Source organism: Canis lupus, chromosome 10 (genome assembly GCF_011100685.1).
Source record: "Canis lupus familiaris isolate Mischka breed German Shepherd chromosome 10, alternate assembly UU_Cfam_GSD_1.0, whole genome shotgun sequence".
Taxonomy (NCBI): Eukaryota; Metazoa; Chordata; class Mammalia; order Carnivora; family Canidae; genus Canis; species Canis lupus.
Window position 1 is genome coordinate 32973470 of NC_049231.1, and position 18130 is coordinate 32991599.

Genomic DNA, 18130 nt, shown 5'->3' on the forward strand with positions numbered 1-18130 from the left:
TACTGTTCTAGAGTGAAGACTCTATAAACAAAGGTTATCACCCCCAAATTTTGTTAGCTATGTTTTGGGTTTCTTAAAACAAGTTTTTAAAACAGAAGTTTGTTGCTTTTATTGTAATGTATCACTCCCAGACAAATTGTATTCATATGGACTCATTCTATTTCTTCCCAAATACCACCCTCCATCTGTCTTTTCCTTGACAGATCTTGTCCATTTCCTTATTCTGTCCAATCCACAGAATCCTTGTCTCTTCTGTAAGTCTCTCCAGACTAAACCAACCTTGGTCAGTAATTTCTACCATCTGTTCTCTTTCTACCTGCCTAAATACCAATTTCCTTTGGGTATGCATGAGTTGGATTTAATCAGATATTAACTACAGGGCATAATAATAATTAATTAGCCATTGTTTCATTTATACTATTATGAAAACTAATCATCTGTTACTTTATATTCTGCCTTTCTTAATCATCATAGTTTAGACTGCATCTTTCTCGGAAGGAAAGCTGATTTTTTTGTGTGTGTCTTGTGTCTTTAATCATCTTTACTTGTCAGGTCTCATCTCTTTATACTGTAGTGCTTCTTTAAGGACAAAAAGTGGGTTTCAGGGCAGCCCCAGTGGCGCAGCGGTTTAGCGCCGCCTGCAGCCCAGGGTATGATCCTGGAGACCCGGGATCGAGTCCCATGTCGGGCTCCTTGCATGGAGCCTGCTTCTCCCTCTGTCTCTGCCTATCTCTCCCTCTGTGTGTGTTTCTCATGAATCAATCAATCAATCAATCAATCAATCTTTAAAAAACAAAAACAAAAACAAAAAGTGGGTTTCATAATCTTTGTATCCACATGATAGGTGACCCAAGGCTTTCATATAAAGATATTGTTTAACAAATAGGCTTTCTGGCTATCCTGTTTAGAGATGGCAAAATCTAAACAGTTCAGTTGAAACTGAATCTTATGTGAAAAAGCTAAAATAGAGAAAACTTAAAATATTTTTCATTTATTATTCTTCACCAAGTCCTATTATTTTAAGTAGAATATCTTAAAATAATCAAATTGGAAATGACCTTAATTCATTAATTAACTATTTTATTTGATTTAAATGAGTATTCATGCTTTCATGGTATTACTTTTTTCTTCCAATGGACTATAAATTCCTCAAAGACAGAGTCTCTACTATCTAATCTCTCCTTAGCAGCAATATCTACTAATGTGCTTCATCATGTAGTAAGGTGCTTACTAAATCTTGATCATACACATAAAGGGGGAAAATGAAGCTGGTTCACTTAATAAGGGAAACTCTATATGGCAAAAAAAAGGCAGTGGGGTGAATGGTGGTACCATGTACTAAAATGTGGAAAGAAGGAAAGAAATATGAAGCAACAGGAAATCAAGAGCTTAGGTTAGGATATGTTAAACTTAAGACACCTACTATACATCCCAGGGGATGAGATGAGTAGGTAGTCTGTTACCAGTCTGATGCTGAGGGGACAGGTCAGGGCCAGAGATATAAATTCAGGAGCCAGAGGCATATTTAAATCACTGGCATGGATATTGACTCTGGGCACTCAGAAATTGCAAAGAGGTTCCCTATTGTGTCCTAGAAATCAAGTGAAGAAAGTATTTCAAGAAGGACAGAATACTCAGTCACCTTAAAATGCACTGGGGAATACATTTAAAAAAAAAAGATTGAGAACTATTAGATGAGGCAATGTTGGGTTGGTGACTTTTGATGAGTACCTTTGCAGTGGTGTAGAAAGCATGAAAGCCTAATTACAGTGGGTTCAGGAGAAAAAGATGAGTAAGGTGAATAGAAAAAAGTGAGTGCAGAAAACTCTTCTGAGGAAGAGTGCACTATGAAGAGCAGAGTCATGGGGAGGCAGCTGGAGAAGTGGAATTGAGGGAAGGTGTTTTTGTTTTTAAGATGAAAGATGTTTTTGAGTGAAGACAGAAATGACCTAGAAAATATATATATATATATATATATATATATATATATATATATATATATATATATATATATATATATATAAAGGTTAATGTAAGAGAGGAGATAAATTCAGGAGCAAAGTTCCTGAGAAGATGAGAAGGAAAGGAATCCAGGACACAAGTGTAGAGGCTGGCCAAAGAAGAAAGTTGTGACAATCCACCCATCATGATAGAAGGGGAGACACAAAGGATATATGATAGGGGCAAATGGACAGAAGACCAGTGGTGGAAAGAATTCTTCCCGTGAACTCTACTAACATCCTACTCCAAACCTTCACCATCAGACCTCTTTTCAGCTGGCCTCCTTGCATCTACTCAGATTGCCCTAGTCTCTTCTACATGTAGTAGATGTAGTAGCCAGAGTATTTTAAAATATAAATGAGGTCCCCTTAATTTAACTCACAAAATGGTCCGATGCTATCTCACTTAGAAGAGAATCAAAAGTCCTATACAACCTTAGGCCATCTGGTTTTTGCTTACCTTTTTTTTTTTTTTTTACTTCATCTACCATTCTTCTTCTTACTAACTTGGTCTAGTCTCCTTGCTCTTCCATAAGCATACCAAAGCATCCTGTCATCTCAGGGACTTTGACCTTGTTCTTTCCACATTCCTCTTCCAGATTTTCTCAGAGATCTTTTTCTTACTTACCTAAGTTTCTACTCAATGTCACTTTCTCTGAGAGGCCCTCTCCATTCACCTCAGCCTCCCCATCCCCTGCTGTCTTTCTTTAGAGCACATCACTACTTGCCATCATAACATGTCTTTATTCATTTACTCTTGTTTCCCCACTGTAAGGAAAACTCCACAAGGTAAAGACTTCACCTGTCTTTCAGTGCTTAGAACACAGCACAAAGTAGATCTCAACTGTTTGCTGAATAAATGATTGAATGACTCAGAGAAATACAGAGGGTCACTTTTTTCTGGATTAGGAAGATTTCAAAGATTCAGACAAATTTTCCGAGTTTCTGATTTTATGAAATAAAACCATCATGAAAGAATACCACTTATTAATTTTATTTTTAAAAATGACATATAAGAAGATTAACTATGAGGTATAATATGCATTAAGCACTTACCTGATCTTTGAGAAATTTTCTGATATTTCGATGGGCTCGGGAACATTCTGTTAGTAAGCTGAGAACTGGAGTTAGACCTTCTCTATAGCTACTTCCCTAGAAAGAAAACCAGACATATATATTAGTTTCTGACAGCATTATTTTCCTCTATATAACCGAGCACATTAATACTCCTTTTTGAGGGAGAGGCATTTTATGTTACCAAAGCTTTACAAACTACTTAAGAAGTTATCTTCCTAATGATGTTTCCATTCCATCAATTATGTTCATGTTTATAATGTCTGTTTTTATTCTCCCTGGATCTTTCTACATTTTGTGGGGTCCTCAATGGCTCAGCCCATGGGCATAAATGAGGCAAAGGTTTTGAAAGCCCACCCACATTACCTTGCTGCCTTTTAATATACCTGACAAAGCAAATGACATACAAAAGAAAATAAGCAGCTCACACCAAATGAAATATTGATGATTTTTTTTAAAGATAGCTTTTAGGTATTATGGAAAGTGTTTATCATCAAGTGTTTTGGGGGATAATTTTTATTTCTATGTCTTATAAAATAACTACATGGATAAGTAATTAATTTTTCCTTCACCTTCAGGCACGAGTCACAATTTTGGTATTGCATCAACAAAATTCTTGGCTTTAAACAATTAAATTCACTGGTTTTTGTAACTAATCATATATTGTAATAAAATGATTTCCAGGGTATAATTATGCAATATGTCAGCTATTAAAAAAAAACTGAAATTTAAAAATCATGTCCTGTGATGTTTGCATATATGGCACACATTTACATTAGAAACATCTTTCCAAGGCCACCATTTTATCAGCCTTACCTTGTCTATTCTCTTCTCCATAAAACTGAGTAAAACATGAATGGCTTCCATATTCATACCATTGTATACCATGGTATTGTTTTTCAAAACAGTTTCTTTCTCAGACGTTTTATCACTGGGCAGTTCATCTAGTGTCGTTGCCTCTTGGGCCGTTTCTTCGTGGGTTAATGGACAAATGAGAACATCCAAACAAGAGACCGGAACATTGCTTAAAAGGTTGACTGCATTGCTGAAAAGCAATTTAAAAATACAATATTTTAATTTTACTGAATAGTCCTTTAAAATGCAAACATAATAAGAAGTTCAGAAATGACTTCCAGGAGTCAATTAAAATTTTTCTTTTTCAAAACAAGCCTTTAATATTACCTGGCATTTACTGACTAAGAGACAGAAAATAAAGAGAACTGTTTAAAGTTCACATATGACAAATTAGAAAGAACAGATGTTAAATGGACACAATCACATAATGTCATGTCACATTCTGAAATGCTAAAATAGGAATTAGTGAGCTTTAATACAGCTCTTTAATTTTATTACGACACAATGCTAGCTTTATATTTTTTCCTTGGGATTTTAAATCCTTTTGTGGAGCCACTGGTATTTTATTATTCCTTAGATTATAACATAAAGCATCTGAGAAGCTGTATATAAGCAGCTTATCACAGAGGCAACAGCATTAAAAACCAAATATTATAGGATTAAGTTTTGTTCTTTCTAGACATAAAAAATACAATTTTTAGATCATCCTATTTTTTAAAAGACATTAGGAGAAAATGGGTAATGGTACTTTTTATCTTTTTTTCATCACCAGGTCTCTTTAAAGAAGCCAGCATAGCCATTTCAAATTTCTATCCTGTAGGTCCTTCTACTATGCATTAATGAATACACGCACCTGGAATGCACACCAGTAGGGGGAACCCAAACCTTGTGTTTTTGGTATTACATAAAAATCTTGTTCTGTTGTTAGTGTATAAGAGATTAAAGTGACATTAATAATTTAAAAATTAGACATGTTCTCAATTAACAGATTTTCCTTCAGGCATTATTTCACAGTCTTTCATCTAAAAGGAGGCAGTATTCTCTGCTAACTGGATCTTCTAAGCCTGTGCCTCAGAACTTCCTGATAAACAACAATGGAAAGACAGGCATTACATTTCCTAGTGACAGAGAAGCAGATCTAAAAATAACCACATCCTGACTAAAAATAAACTCTTGCAAATGCAATCAGAAAGTCTAACCACTTGGAAACCAAACTCAGGGCTTAATCTATCCGATGCTGCCTTAATTTAGAACATAGTAATTCCTTTTAATTTAGATTATAGTGACACTCTCAAAGATAAAGTAAACAACAAAACAGAAATAAAATACACATTTTTTTCTTTCTTTCAATCTGAAGTGTAGCTCTCATTTCCCCAAGATTATTTCCTTCCTTCTTTTTATATTATGGAAAAAATATTCATAAGAGATCAAAGTTTAAAAATTAGATAATGCAGAACAATGAATAGTAATGTAAAGGGTATCTAAAAAATATGAACCAAGAAAAAAATAACAAGTCCTATGAATATACAGTTTCTGGTTAAAATACAAGTTATTTGGTGGTCCCCATGAAAAATCTGTTGCTGCTGCTGTGATTACTACTCGCTACTGTTAAACAAAGGTCTTAATTTTGATTATTTTAAAAAAAATCACAAATGGTTGAAATACAACACTTTTCCCACAAACTTTCTTTCAAAAATTTTTGCAAATATCTGTAGTTCCTTATCTAGAGTTAAAAATGTTTTGCTTCTGACTTAAGCATTTGGAAACTGTTATAAATATAGATTCACTGAGGATGAAAACAAAACGAAAGAACCCTGCCATAGAATTACTTTCTAAAACTGTATAAACCATTTTGAAATGTTAGGTTTTTTTTCAACACATAGGGCAATAGGCACTGGAGTCCATTGATAGTATGATTCTCTAAATCTACCATAGAGACCATACTAAAAAGTTTAAGATAATGCATTTCATTATAAAGGAATGTTTCCCGTTAAATTCATTTAAAATAAGCAGTTTCCAAGAATCTGGTAAATTTAAGAAACAAAATGTAGAGTTTGATTCAACAAATGTTTGGAGGTTTTATAGACTTTTCAAGAAAAGTTCCCATTTTCTCATTTCTTATTAAACAACCAGGTTTCCAAACAACGCAAAATTAATTTTCTGGCTCACTGTGTTTGAGCTATTCTTTTTAAGTAAGGAAGGCCCGCTTTTTGAGCTCTGTCACTTCTCTGACAGTTTTATTTGTGGTAGAAGGGTGTATGAAATTCTCCAGCTACCAGGAAGTCAGTGACTATGCACAGATCCGCACAATGGTGTTTGCATTCCTACTCCAGGGGGTAGAAATACTGTGTATATTACTCTCCCCTTTTCAGCTTCCTAGAGATCATTAATCACTGGGACATGACATCCTCCCACTCATGCTCCCAGCCCCCTCCTGATATGCAGATTCAAAAGCAATGCCTATTTAGAACTCCTTAATGCTCTGATTAAAGCCTTTTTATTTGTGAGAGAGGGAAGGCAATCTAAAATCTAGTCCTGTATCATTGGCCTAACATAACTTAATATCAAATAACAACGAGGAACATGATAATGGTACATGTAGACCTATAGCCATTAACAAATCTTTCTGGTTCAAATGTATCTTCTTTATATTTGGGGCTCACATATCTTTTTTTTTTTTATGGCTTGAGTTTACTTAAACCTTAAGATCTCTAAAAGATTAAATTCCTAAATTTAATCTAGCTCAATTCAGTAATTATTTATTAATTATTTGTGTCAGGCATTGTTTTATGAAGAAAAGAGACAAATCCCTGCCTTTATGGAACTTATGTTCCAGCACGAAGAGAACAGTCAATGAAAAGTAAAAACAAATAAGATGACTGAATAGCACGATTGAAGGTGGTAAAATGGCCTGGCAAGGAAACCCAGGACGGTAAGACCGAACATGTGAGTTATAATTTTGAATAGAGTAGTTAGGGTAGTCCTCACTAAAATGGTGTCTTTTAAGCAAAGTCTGAAAGGAAGTAAGGGAGTGAACCATGTGCCTAAGTGGGGAAAGAACATTTCACATAGAAGAGGAAGAGCAAAGACTCCAAGGTAGAAGTAGTGGTATGACTGAAGAACTGTAAAGAAGTTAATCTTGCTGAACCACAAATACAGAAAAAGGAGTAGGATAGGATATCAGATAGGTATAGGGGGGGCAGATTGGTTTTGCAGGCTATTATAATTTAATTTTAATCTCAATGAAATGGGAGCCACTGTAGGGTTCTAGATGGTGATATACTCTAATTTACTTTAAAAGGGTCACTCTACTGTATTGAGAACTGATGGTAAGACATCAAAGGTGAGAAGAATGAAGATGTTACTATAATAATTCAGGTGACTGATCATGATGGTAACAGTGAAGTGATTGTATCTGGATACATTTTGAAGGATATTTCTTGATAGGTAGTTGTGACGTGTGAGACCAAGGTTCTAGCCTTAGCAAGTGGAAAGCTAGAGTTCCCATAAACTGAAATGCGAAATGCTGCAGGAGAAGCAACTTTTTAGGGGAAGACTAAAAGCTTAACTTTGAATATGTTAAGTTTGGGACATCTATTAGATTTCTAACTGGAGATGTTAGCCGGAAGTTAACTATAAGAGTCTGGAGTTCAGGGAGGGAAATCTGGATTAGAGACAAAACTGAGGAGTCATTAGCATGTAGATGGTGTTTGAAGGTAAAAGACTGGATTAGAAAAAAAAAAAAGACTGGATTAGATCAGTGAGGGAATGAGATGGACTGAAAGACTATGAAGGCTGAACCTGAGGCACTCTATGTCTAGAGGCTGAGGAACTGAAGAAGAAATTACAACTATGAAGTAGGAGGAAAACCAAGATAGTATGGTATCCTGGAAAAATGTATATACACAAAAATGGAGTGATCACCTTGTCAAATGATGTGGACAGATCAAGTAAATCATGTTACAGGTGAGAAATGTCCACTGGGTTTAGCAACATGAAAGTCACTTGTGACCTCAATAATAGTCATTCTGGTGCAGCAATGGCTCTAAAGCCCAAGCATATCAAACTCAAGAGAGAACAGCAGAAGAACCAGACAGTCAACAGCTAGAGGAGTTTTTCTGTAAACAGCAAGAGAAGACTGGAGGAGCTGCAGGTGAGAAGTTTCAAGAAAACTTTGGATAAGATATGGATGGAAAGACCGCTGAATGCTGCTCTCAGCAAAGCATATCTTTTTAACCCACAGCAACCTGATCATTGTTCTCTAAATGTGCCATACACACATACTGTTTTCTGTATTTAGCCATGTGTTCTCCTGCCTAGAATGTTCTCATTCTTTAAGACTAGCTTAAACCTTACTTCATTCTCAATAAATACTTACTCTGCCTTGTGCTAGGTGCTAAGTATACAGTATAAAGCAAAGGACAAGGCCTCTAATGGAGGGGCCTTAGTAGACAATGAGACCAAAAAAGTACATGTATGTGTGTGTGGAGTGGGGTAGGGGTATTACAAAGGGGATTGCCATGATGAGATGTAGATTATGGCCAGATGGGTTACTGATGACCTCAAACCAGAGTTATTCTGGCAAAGAAGAAGGTACAGAAGCCAGGGAAACAGACTTCCCCAATGAGGCTGCAGATTATTAATAAGTGCAAAAGGACAACAGAAATTTACTCTTAAACATAAAGACAGAGGGAAGCCATGAGGATTCTAAGCAGAGATATGCTTTTTGAGAAACAACTCTGCATGCATGCAGTGGAGAGGATGGACCAACCTGTTGGGTTAGGTAAAATGTCCTACAAGCCAGAGCAGCCTCAGTGTTTAGAAGTGGAGAAGGAAGATGGTCTGACAGCTCTGGGGTTGGATGCTTCAAAACTGGCAGGACAGAACAAATGAGGGTGTATACATAGGTTGAAATCATGAACCAGGGCTTTAGAATAGAGAGGTAAGAATGTAAACCCATAGGGAGCTTATAGGTAGGAGAAATAGGAATCATCAGGAGACCAGAGGTCTGGATGAGGATGGAGAACAGGTGTAATATGAGTAAGAAAGACTTTCCTCATCATGTTAGAACACAGTGAGCTTGTCCTTTAAATTTTATTAGCAATTATTATTTGGACAATTAAGTCACTGGGGAACTACTCAAAAACTATCTTTTGACAGCTCTTCTACTATGGTCTTGAATTGGTTTCTAACTTTTCATAAAATTTATGTCTTGTCTCCTCATTTAGACATTATGTTCCTGTAGAGTATGTACTGTGGAGCCCTTCAAGGACCTAGTATGGTGCTCAATGATAGTTCAAAAAATATCTGTTCACCTAGATAACTGTTACTCACAGTAAGAATCAGGTTAAAGAGCTAGGAGCTTTAATGATAACAAAAAAATAAAATAAGACTCCCTTTCTTCAATCTCTCCAGACAAAGTAAACTCTCTTGTTTTCTGTATGCCTGTATAAGCTTGTTTGTGTCTTAAACAACACTCATCAAAATAACTGCACTTATTTATTCACATGTCTGTTATGTCCCTTAGCTGGTGAGCCCTGGAGAACAGAGATTGGACTATATTCATCTTTGTTGTCCTTGAGCTCAGCATAGTGCCTAATATATAGTTAAGTGCTCAGTTAATAAATATAAGCCAAATGAAATCATCCAGTTTTCAAACTTCTGCAAAAAAAATTTTATTGAAGTTTTCACCATGTTAAGAGCAGTTACCAACTGTCACTAAACATTATTACAATATTATTGACTTCATTCCCTATGTTGTACTTTTCATTCCTATGACTTAATTATTTTATGATACAAAGTTTATACATACTCTTAATCTCCTTCATCTATTTTACCCATTTCCCCATCTCTTCTCCCCTCAGTTTTCAAACATTAATTAAAAGTCGGCCATGTTTAAGACATTATGCCTACCTAATGCTGTGGTAGTAATCATTTTGCAATATGTAAGTCTGTCAAATCAACACCATTGTACACCTTAAACTGAAACAATATACATCTGTTGTATCTCAATAAAGCTGGAAAAAAAAGACATTTCTTAGGACTGTAATGAGGTATTATTAAGTACTAAATTGTCTCATTCAATATACGAGATAAAAAAAGTTCGTCTAAGCTAAGAATAAAAAAGGCAAGGAGGTAAGTACTTTTTAAAGACATACTGGCTCTTTGAGTGCAGGAAAAAAAAAAAAAAGAGAAAGTGTTTTGTAGATGCCAATATGCTAAGTGAAAGAAATTAGACTGAGAGGCTAAAAGGAATTAAATCAGATCTGGTCCATCTCTCCCCTCACCTCTCCAGCATTTAGGCCATTCCCATCTTCCCCCTTCTCTCTAGAATAAAACAAAACCACAACCACATCCACATCCACATGTGGCTATTTATGCATAAGCTTACTGATTATGGACAAGAGGGCTGAAAATACTTTCAGGAAGACAGCAGAGATGAACAGATTTAGGATGCCCTTTAATGTATCAAAAAAGGTGGCTCAAACCAACACTTTACTTGTTACTTTAAGTACAGACAAAAGGAAATGAAATAAATAGATTTTAAAAACTATCTAAGATACTGATTAGTGGAAATAAAGGTTAAGGTCAGCTGTCTATGTGAGCTAACTCATTTTATCTCTACGTCCCTGTCCTCTTGATTGCTCTGGGGGCGGGGACAAAAGGACACTGTCGTACAAAGACAGCACATCAACAAAAGCTGTTGCCAAGCCATGTTTTTACTCACTCATCTCCTGGAGGAGCCTAGAATGTTCCTGTCATGCATGTATCATAAAATATATCTAGCTTGAGAAAAACTTAGATGAGTGGAAAATAGACTTCTCTACATGATCATAGGATGTACACAGAAGTTCCTACACAAAATATCAAAATCAAAAACAACTTTTCAAAAGAGATCTGGAACTCAGTATTGGATCAAAAAGCCAGTGTGCTTATTGTAATAAGAATAACAGAAGTGGCGGTGACAGTAGTGTGATGGCAGAAGCAGGGGCAGATCTCTCAGTTGTTGAGTGTTTCCTCAGTGCCAGAGACAGGGTGTTTTATTAATGTCTCATTTAATCATTACTACAACTCTTTGAATTTGAGGATAATGCATTATCATACACTATCCAGGTTTAGCTATTTCATTACATTTTCTCTAAATCAAAGTGTCAAGAAGAAAAAAAACTTAGAAAATAACTTTAAAAAAATGGAACAAAATGTTACTTTGAAAATATTCTGATTTTTTTGTTGTTGTTGTTCTAACTTTGCCTTAGACACACACACACCTGATTTTCAGGCCACTATAAATATGCAGAATTTAATGGGTGTTACAATTTTAGTAAGTTTCCTAATATAGCCCTTTGAGGTTAATGCAGTTTTCTCTGTATTTAAATGGCTTAGCCTAGTGTCACTACTCTCAAATGGCACTAATCAGTTTAATTCTGATTAAAGGGACATGCAGGGCCATTCCAGATAAACTGTCAAGTCAGCAGCAACCTCAATCTCCTAGGAAAGCCTTTGAGAAATACGCCTATATCCTGTTTGTGGCTTTACGGATATCCCTTCTTATTTACAGTGTAGCTAATAGATATTTTATCAGACCAACTTTTAAGATAAAAGCAAATTTAAAGAAAAATATCTTTAAAATTTAAGAAAAAGTAAATATTATCAGAAGGAAAAGAAAGAAATCTGATTACTTTTTAAAAAATCTGATTTTTAAAATGTCTCTTCTTATTCTCTTTTTGATAAATACTGGGTGCTGTGTTAAAATATTAAATTAAAAAAATAAAACAAAACAAAAAAATATTAAATTTATCAGAGAAATCCTTAGCAATGTTTTTTGTAGCTAGTATAACAATTCCCAAAACACTTTCTCATTACATTCTTGTATGAATGCCATTTAACTTATGATATCTGGTTTCCAAAATAACAAACAAAAAAAAGCCATCAATTTACTCTTGGGCTTATTATGAATCCATTTCTTTAAAGTTTTAGTATCTGTATTTCTAGTGTCTCTTGATTATGAAAAAAATTACAGTGAATCAAAATGTTTAAGTCTTTTTAGAGGCTATAATTTATTGCACTTAATCTGATTATTTTTTAAAGGGACAGTCTCAAGAAAATCAAAGGAACTTTTGATCTGTAGCTGAAGAAAAAAGTCATACTTTTTACATGTGAAAAAAATAAGTTTTGAATGTTTGCCTACCAGAGTATGTAAAGATAACCTACCAACAAACTCTGTACAGTATCAAATAATAAATTGCTGATCCTAACTAAAATAATAAGGATTTGATTGAAAAATAACAATTAAGGTTATGTTTCATTTTACACTCTGGTTGTGTTCCTATGAAGTTTTACATAAGCCATATTTTGGAAAACAGAATATTATAAATGCTCAAAAGGCACTTTCTACCATTAAGAAGAACCCAATTTTATTTGTAAAGCAGAGTTAATGCCAAAGTTAATTGAAGATTTGAATTTATTTGCAGTGTTTAAAATACCATTTGTATTTAGGGTGCCTGGATGGTTCACTTGGTTCAGTGTTTGCTGTTAGCTCAGGTCAAGATTCTAGGACCTTGGGGGATGCCTGGGTGGCTCAGTGGTTGAGAGTCTGCCTTCAGCTCAAGGCGTGGTCCAGGGTTCCAGACTGAGTCCTGTATTGGGCTCCCCAGTGGGGAGCCTGCTTCTCCCTTTGCCTGTGTCTTTGTCTCTCTGTATTTCTCATGAATAAATAATATCTTAAAAAAAAGATTCTAGGACCCTGGGATTGAGCCCACAAGTGGGGCTCCCTGCTCAGTGGGGAGTCTGCTTCTCCCTCTCCCTCTGCCCATCCCCCTGCTCATGGCTCTCTCTCTCAAATAAATAAATAAATAAATAAATAAATAAATAAATAAAATCTTTAAAAAATACCATTTGTATTTTAAGAGACTAGAGCACCATATGCAGTCTTAACTGTTGTTCCTGCAAGTCTGATCTAGAATAGAAAGAGAACTAGAAAAATGCATGAACTCAGTTCTCAAAGAATGATATATTTCAACAGTAGTTCATCAACAGCTCCAACAGGCAAGTCACCAACACCTGAACTACTTTTTAAATACTTGAGACTGACCAAATTCTTATAGCAAGTTTTAAAAATTTAATTAATACATATTGCTTAAGGTATACTTTTCAGTATTTTTTTTAAAAGATTTTATTTGTTCATGAGAGACACACAGAGAGAGGTGGAGACATGGGCAGAGGGAAAAGCAGGCTCCCCACAGAGAGCCAGATGTGGGACTCAGGGATCTTGCCCTGAGCAGAAGGCAGATGCTCAACGGCTGAGATACTAAGGCATCCCGGTAAATACTCAAAATGAAATCAGTGACAGTATTAGTTTGAGTGTAGTAATGAAAAGCAGGATTCAAATCCAAGCCCTGTCACTTACTAGGGCTATGTGATCTCAGAGAAATTGCTTCATCTTTCTATGCCCCAATTTCATCACCTGTCAAAAGGGGAAAATAGCAGTACTTACCTCATAAAGTGGGTGTGCTGATTAAAATAAGTTAATATAAAGCACTCAGCATCATGTCACTACACAGTATTCAATAACTACTGAATTGTGCTATTATTATTGTTGCTCTGGGTTTTATTGTTGAATGCAACAAATGCCAAATTGTCTTCTTTTGTTGGGACTCAATAAAGTCAAAAGGGATAGAATGAAAATTTCTCATGAGGACACAGTAATGATTTCTCACCAGTTACCTGATTTGCTGTAATATTTTCACTTTCTTGTGCTTACGACAACTAAAATTACATGCATAAAAACAAGAATTGATGATGTCCTTCACTAAGGTATCAACACAGAGGTTACCTACCTGTGCAGCTCTTCTGTTTTGTCTTCAGTTGGACCTACGATTAGTAAACAATGGCGAAGGACAGCTGCCATGACACGGAACTGATGAGAATCACTCTACAGCAAATAAAAAAGAGGAAAAATTGGGGATTGAATGCCTTAATGAGGGAGTTTGGGGTATCACTACATCCCTTACATCCCTGAGAGTCATCATATGGTCCACCTGTCCCCCTGAACAGTCATTCTTCTAGCATACGTAATAGAAGTCAGGGTATTGTAGAAAAAGTTCTCAGTACTTAGTGAATAGTTACTGTCTCATATGAAGAGCTACAGTCACCTCCAGAAATGGTTAAAAACAGAAGGTGGTGATCTAGCTAGCATTCCTTATGGCATGTCAGGCAAAGAGATGCATGATCAATATCTAGGTATTTCCCATTGTTTAACCTTAAGATTTGATTCATCTGAGGATCTTTGCCATTTCCAGAAAGCCTAGATTCTTTTGATAGTATACTGTTCCAGTCTATTAATTATTATAAAAGTTCAAATAGATGTAGTGCTATCAGATATCTTAATAGTGGGTTGTATATCTTTAATGCCTCATTTCTGGATTTTCAAAATCAATAAATTAAAATCTATAATCTATCAACTTCATTTTAATAAGTCTTCTTAATCTCCTAGGTCCCCCAAATCTTGTTAATTCTTTCAGAATTAGCAGCAAGTGATGAAAAAATAATGATGTGAGTTTAATCTCCTATTTCCCAACGTTTACTCATTGGTATTAAAGACACATAAAGAGTCAGAGGGACAAACACAAGCAGTAGGAAATAAGCTAACTTATGAATAACCACTTAGTTTACCTCCTCTTTTTTAGCAAGATCTTGCACTACTAACATTTCCTTAATCACCTGCATCAAGGTCATATCTCTCTTCTTCCAGATTTTTAGTAATTAAGAAGACAGATAAAATGAATGATCATTATAATAGAGATCCTGCACATGCTATACTTCAGGAAGTCACGAATTACTTCAAAAACTATTTGAAAATTTAAAAATCTTTATAAAAAACTTAAAAAGTTTAGCATATAATTTATCTCAAGTCTGTATAAAGTAAAATATACTCATATATATATATTCATAGATGTTCTTATATTCACATATATAACTCAGCCCTCTGAGAAGATATGTCTTATAAAATCTAACAAACAATAGAGCCTAATTTCATTACTCATAATGCAGATGACAGTATTTCAAGCATAAAACTGTCATATGTTCAATTTGGAAGAGACAGAAGCCTCAGTGGCATAATGGAAAAAGCACCGCACTTGGGAGTCTAGAGTCTAGGTTGTGACCCTAGACAAGTCATATAGCTACTCTGAGCCAGTTTCCCCACGCATCTCCACACATACATGACTGTTAGGGTTATAGAAGAATTAAAGAGGATGCTATACAAGGAAGTGCTTAGCACTTGCAATGGAACATTTGAAGGTGAGGGGGAAGGATGAGGGAGGAAGGAAACAGAAGATAGAGCTAAAATGAGTGATCATGAAATAATCGAGTGTTGTGGAAGGAAGAGAGAAAAGGGAACAAGGAATCGGTGGAATGCCAGAGACACAAAGACTGGCAGGGTTGACCTGGACACCATCCCATTTGCCATCCATTTCTAAATGCCTGAAACAAAATTCTCTAATATGCAAATACACTTTTACTTTCCCCAAATTACATGAAGCACACTGAAACACATATGAAATTCTTCCACTTCTTAATTCTTTTTTTAAAAAAAAGATTTTATTTATTCATGAGAGACAGAGAGAGAGGCAGAGACACAGGCAGAGGGAGAAGCAGGCTCCCCACAAGGAGCCTGATACAGGACTCGATCCTGGACCCCAGGATCACGCCCTGAGCTAAAGGCAGATGCTCAACTGCTGAGCCACCCAGGTGGCCCCAACCCTTTTTTTTTTTTTTTAAAGATTCATCCATTCATTTTAGAGAGTGAGCAAGTGTGAACAGTGGAGAGGGGGACAGGGAGAAGGAGAGGGAGAGGGAGAGAGAAACCTAAGCAGACTCTGCACCCAGCCAGAGCCCCAGGTGGGGCCCAATCCATGACCCTGAGATCGCGACCACAGTTGAAACCAAGAGTCCGATGCCCAACTGACTGTGTTACCTAGGCACTCCTTCAATTTCTTAACTCTTAGAATATCATATTTTCCTTGGTTTTGAAAATTAAGTGGTAACGCACTTCCTTTTAAACTAGATTTTTCTGAGGCATCTGGGTGGCTCAGTTAAGTGCCGACTCTTGATTTTACCTCAGGTTACAACCTCAGGGTCGTGAGACAGAGCCCTATGTTGGGCTCTGCACTGAGCAGGGAGTCTGCTTGGTATTCTCTCTCGCCATCTCTCTGCCCCTTCCCATCTCCACGTACTCACTCGCATGCACACGCTCTCTCTCAAAACAAAACAAAACAAAACAAAAACCTAGGTTTTCCTTTATTCTAGATATCACAATTGTTCTCTTCTCATGATGATATTGACAAGCAAAACTATCCATTTTGCTCTTTACTTGCAGCTGTAAACCAAAAATCCTACTTCCTTCTGTCCCAACTTTTATAACACCAATTCCCAAGTTATACCTATGTCTGTGATGCCCTCTTTACCATAAATCCACTAAATTCTCTTTATTTTTCTACCCAAAACAACTGCTAAAATCCCTGGATTGTTTCCTCCACTATTGGCAATCACCAATTCCTTTTCATCTTTCAGGTCCCAGCTAAAATATTTTATTAGAGAAGCCCCTTCCTTGACCACCTTATCTAAGTAGGTTTCTTCCTTCATTATTTTCTATCACTGTATCTTGTTACTACCATTCCTTTCATAAAATCATAATTTGTAATAACACATTCATTTATATACTTGCATACCCATTGTTTTTAATTTTTTAAAAATTTTTATTTATTTATGATAGTCACACACAGAGAGAGAGAGAGAGAGAGAGAGGCAGAGACACAGGCAGAGGGAGAAGCAGGTCCATGCACCGGGAGCCCGACGTGGGATTCAATCCCGGGTCTCCAGGATCGCGCCCTGGGCCAAAGGCAGGTGCCAAACCGCTGCACCACCCAGGGATCCCCACATTGTTTTCTGTACTGATCTATTACCTTCACAAGTTTAGAGTGCATGTGTTTAATAGGTGTTCAATAATTATTTATTTCTTTATTTTAGAGAGGGAGAGAGAGAGAAACGAGAGAGAGAAAGACACAGAACGAGAGAGAGAAAGAGAATCCCAAGAAGGTTCCATACCCAGTGTGGAGTCCACATGGAGCCCACAGCCCTGAGACCATGACTCAACAGAAGCCAAGACCAATGCTCAACTGACAGAGCCACTCAGGTGCCCCCGTGTTTGAGCATTTTTAATGTAAATTATAAGTAAAACAAAAAGCGACCCAGTCATCAGTGGGCAGTTAGATACATTTTTACAAAAATGAGCATATCCATATAACCAGCATAAAAATGATCCAAAGCCAAGATCAAGAACTCCAGAAATCTCTTCATGGCCTCTTAGAATGATAGTCTCCTGCTCCTCAAGGGTAATCCTAACTTCTAACATCGCAGATTAGTGATTTTTGTTGTCATTGAACTTTACTTGAATGAAATAATAAAATACAGACTCTTTTGTGTCTGGTTGTGAGATTCATTCAGGTTGTTATGTGTACCCACAGTCTCTTCATTTTCATCACTTGAGAGCAGTGCTATTCGAGGTGCAGTCTATGGACCAGCGCTGGGCTGGTCCACACCATTTGCTAATGACCTGCAGTGCCACAAGTGCCAAAGGTGTGCATGAACACTTAAAGACTTTTCCAGTTTGACACTGTGTGTAATATTGTACTATATGAAAGTTTTATTCTGATAGCTAATGCAAAAAAATTCTAGTTAGGTGAAGAAAGCACTGCTGAATATAATGAATATATTACAATTTACTTATCTATCCTACTCGTGATGTTTCCAGTTTGGGGCTATATTCATGAAAACTGCTGTGAGTATACTTTCTTACATCTCATTTGCTGTGTCATAGGGCATATACATATGCCAAGCTTTAGAATATGTTCCCAAAAAGCATTTCAAAGTGTTTATACCAACTTATACTCTCACTACTTGCTCTACAGTTGTGGTTAACACTTGGTATTGTCAGCCTTTTAAAATTTAGTCATTCTTGTGGGTGTGCAATGGTCTCTTGATTTTATTTTGCATTTTCCTGATGACTAATGAAGTTTCATACAACTACTGGTCATTTGAATACCTCTTTTGTGAATTACCTGTTCAAGCCTTTTGTCAATTCTTCTATTAGGTTGGCTGACTTTATAACTTTTTCTGGATATTCTTGATAGAATATTCTGGAT

General features: G+C 36.2%; 1 protein-coding gene and 1 long non-coding RNA gene across 9 annotated transcripts in view; one reads left to right on the top strand and one right to left on the bottom strand.

The window, feature by feature from the left end:
- Window positions 1-18130, bottom strand: part of RIC8B (RIC8 guanine nucleotide exchange factor B) — a 99088-nt gene that overhangs the window by 36148 nt on the left and 44810 nt on the right. For all 8 annotated transcript variants that reach the window (XR_005365678.1, XR_005365681.1, XR_005365680.1 and 5 more), the window contains exons 4-6: window positions 13766-13860; window positions 3891-4119; window positions 3057-3152 (exon numbers count right to left, since the gene is read on the bottom strand). Coding sequence is in view for 3 of the 8 variants with exons in the window: in XM_038550783.1 (XP_038406711.1) it covers window positions 3057-3152; window positions 3891-4119; window positions 13766-13860 (420 nt within the window). In the remaining 5 variants the exon portion in view is untranslated. The remainder of the gene's footprint in view (window positions 1-3056; window positions 3153-3890; window positions 4120-13765; window positions 13861-18130) is intronic.
- Window positions 7998-18130, top strand: part of LOC119873645 — a 40712-nt gene continuing 30579 nt past the window's right edge. Inside the window, exon 1 of the long non-coding RNA XR_005365684.1 lies at window positions 7998-8082. This is a non-coding gene — a long non-coding RNA (uncharacterized LOC119873645). The remainder of the gene's footprint in view (window positions 8083-18130) is intronic.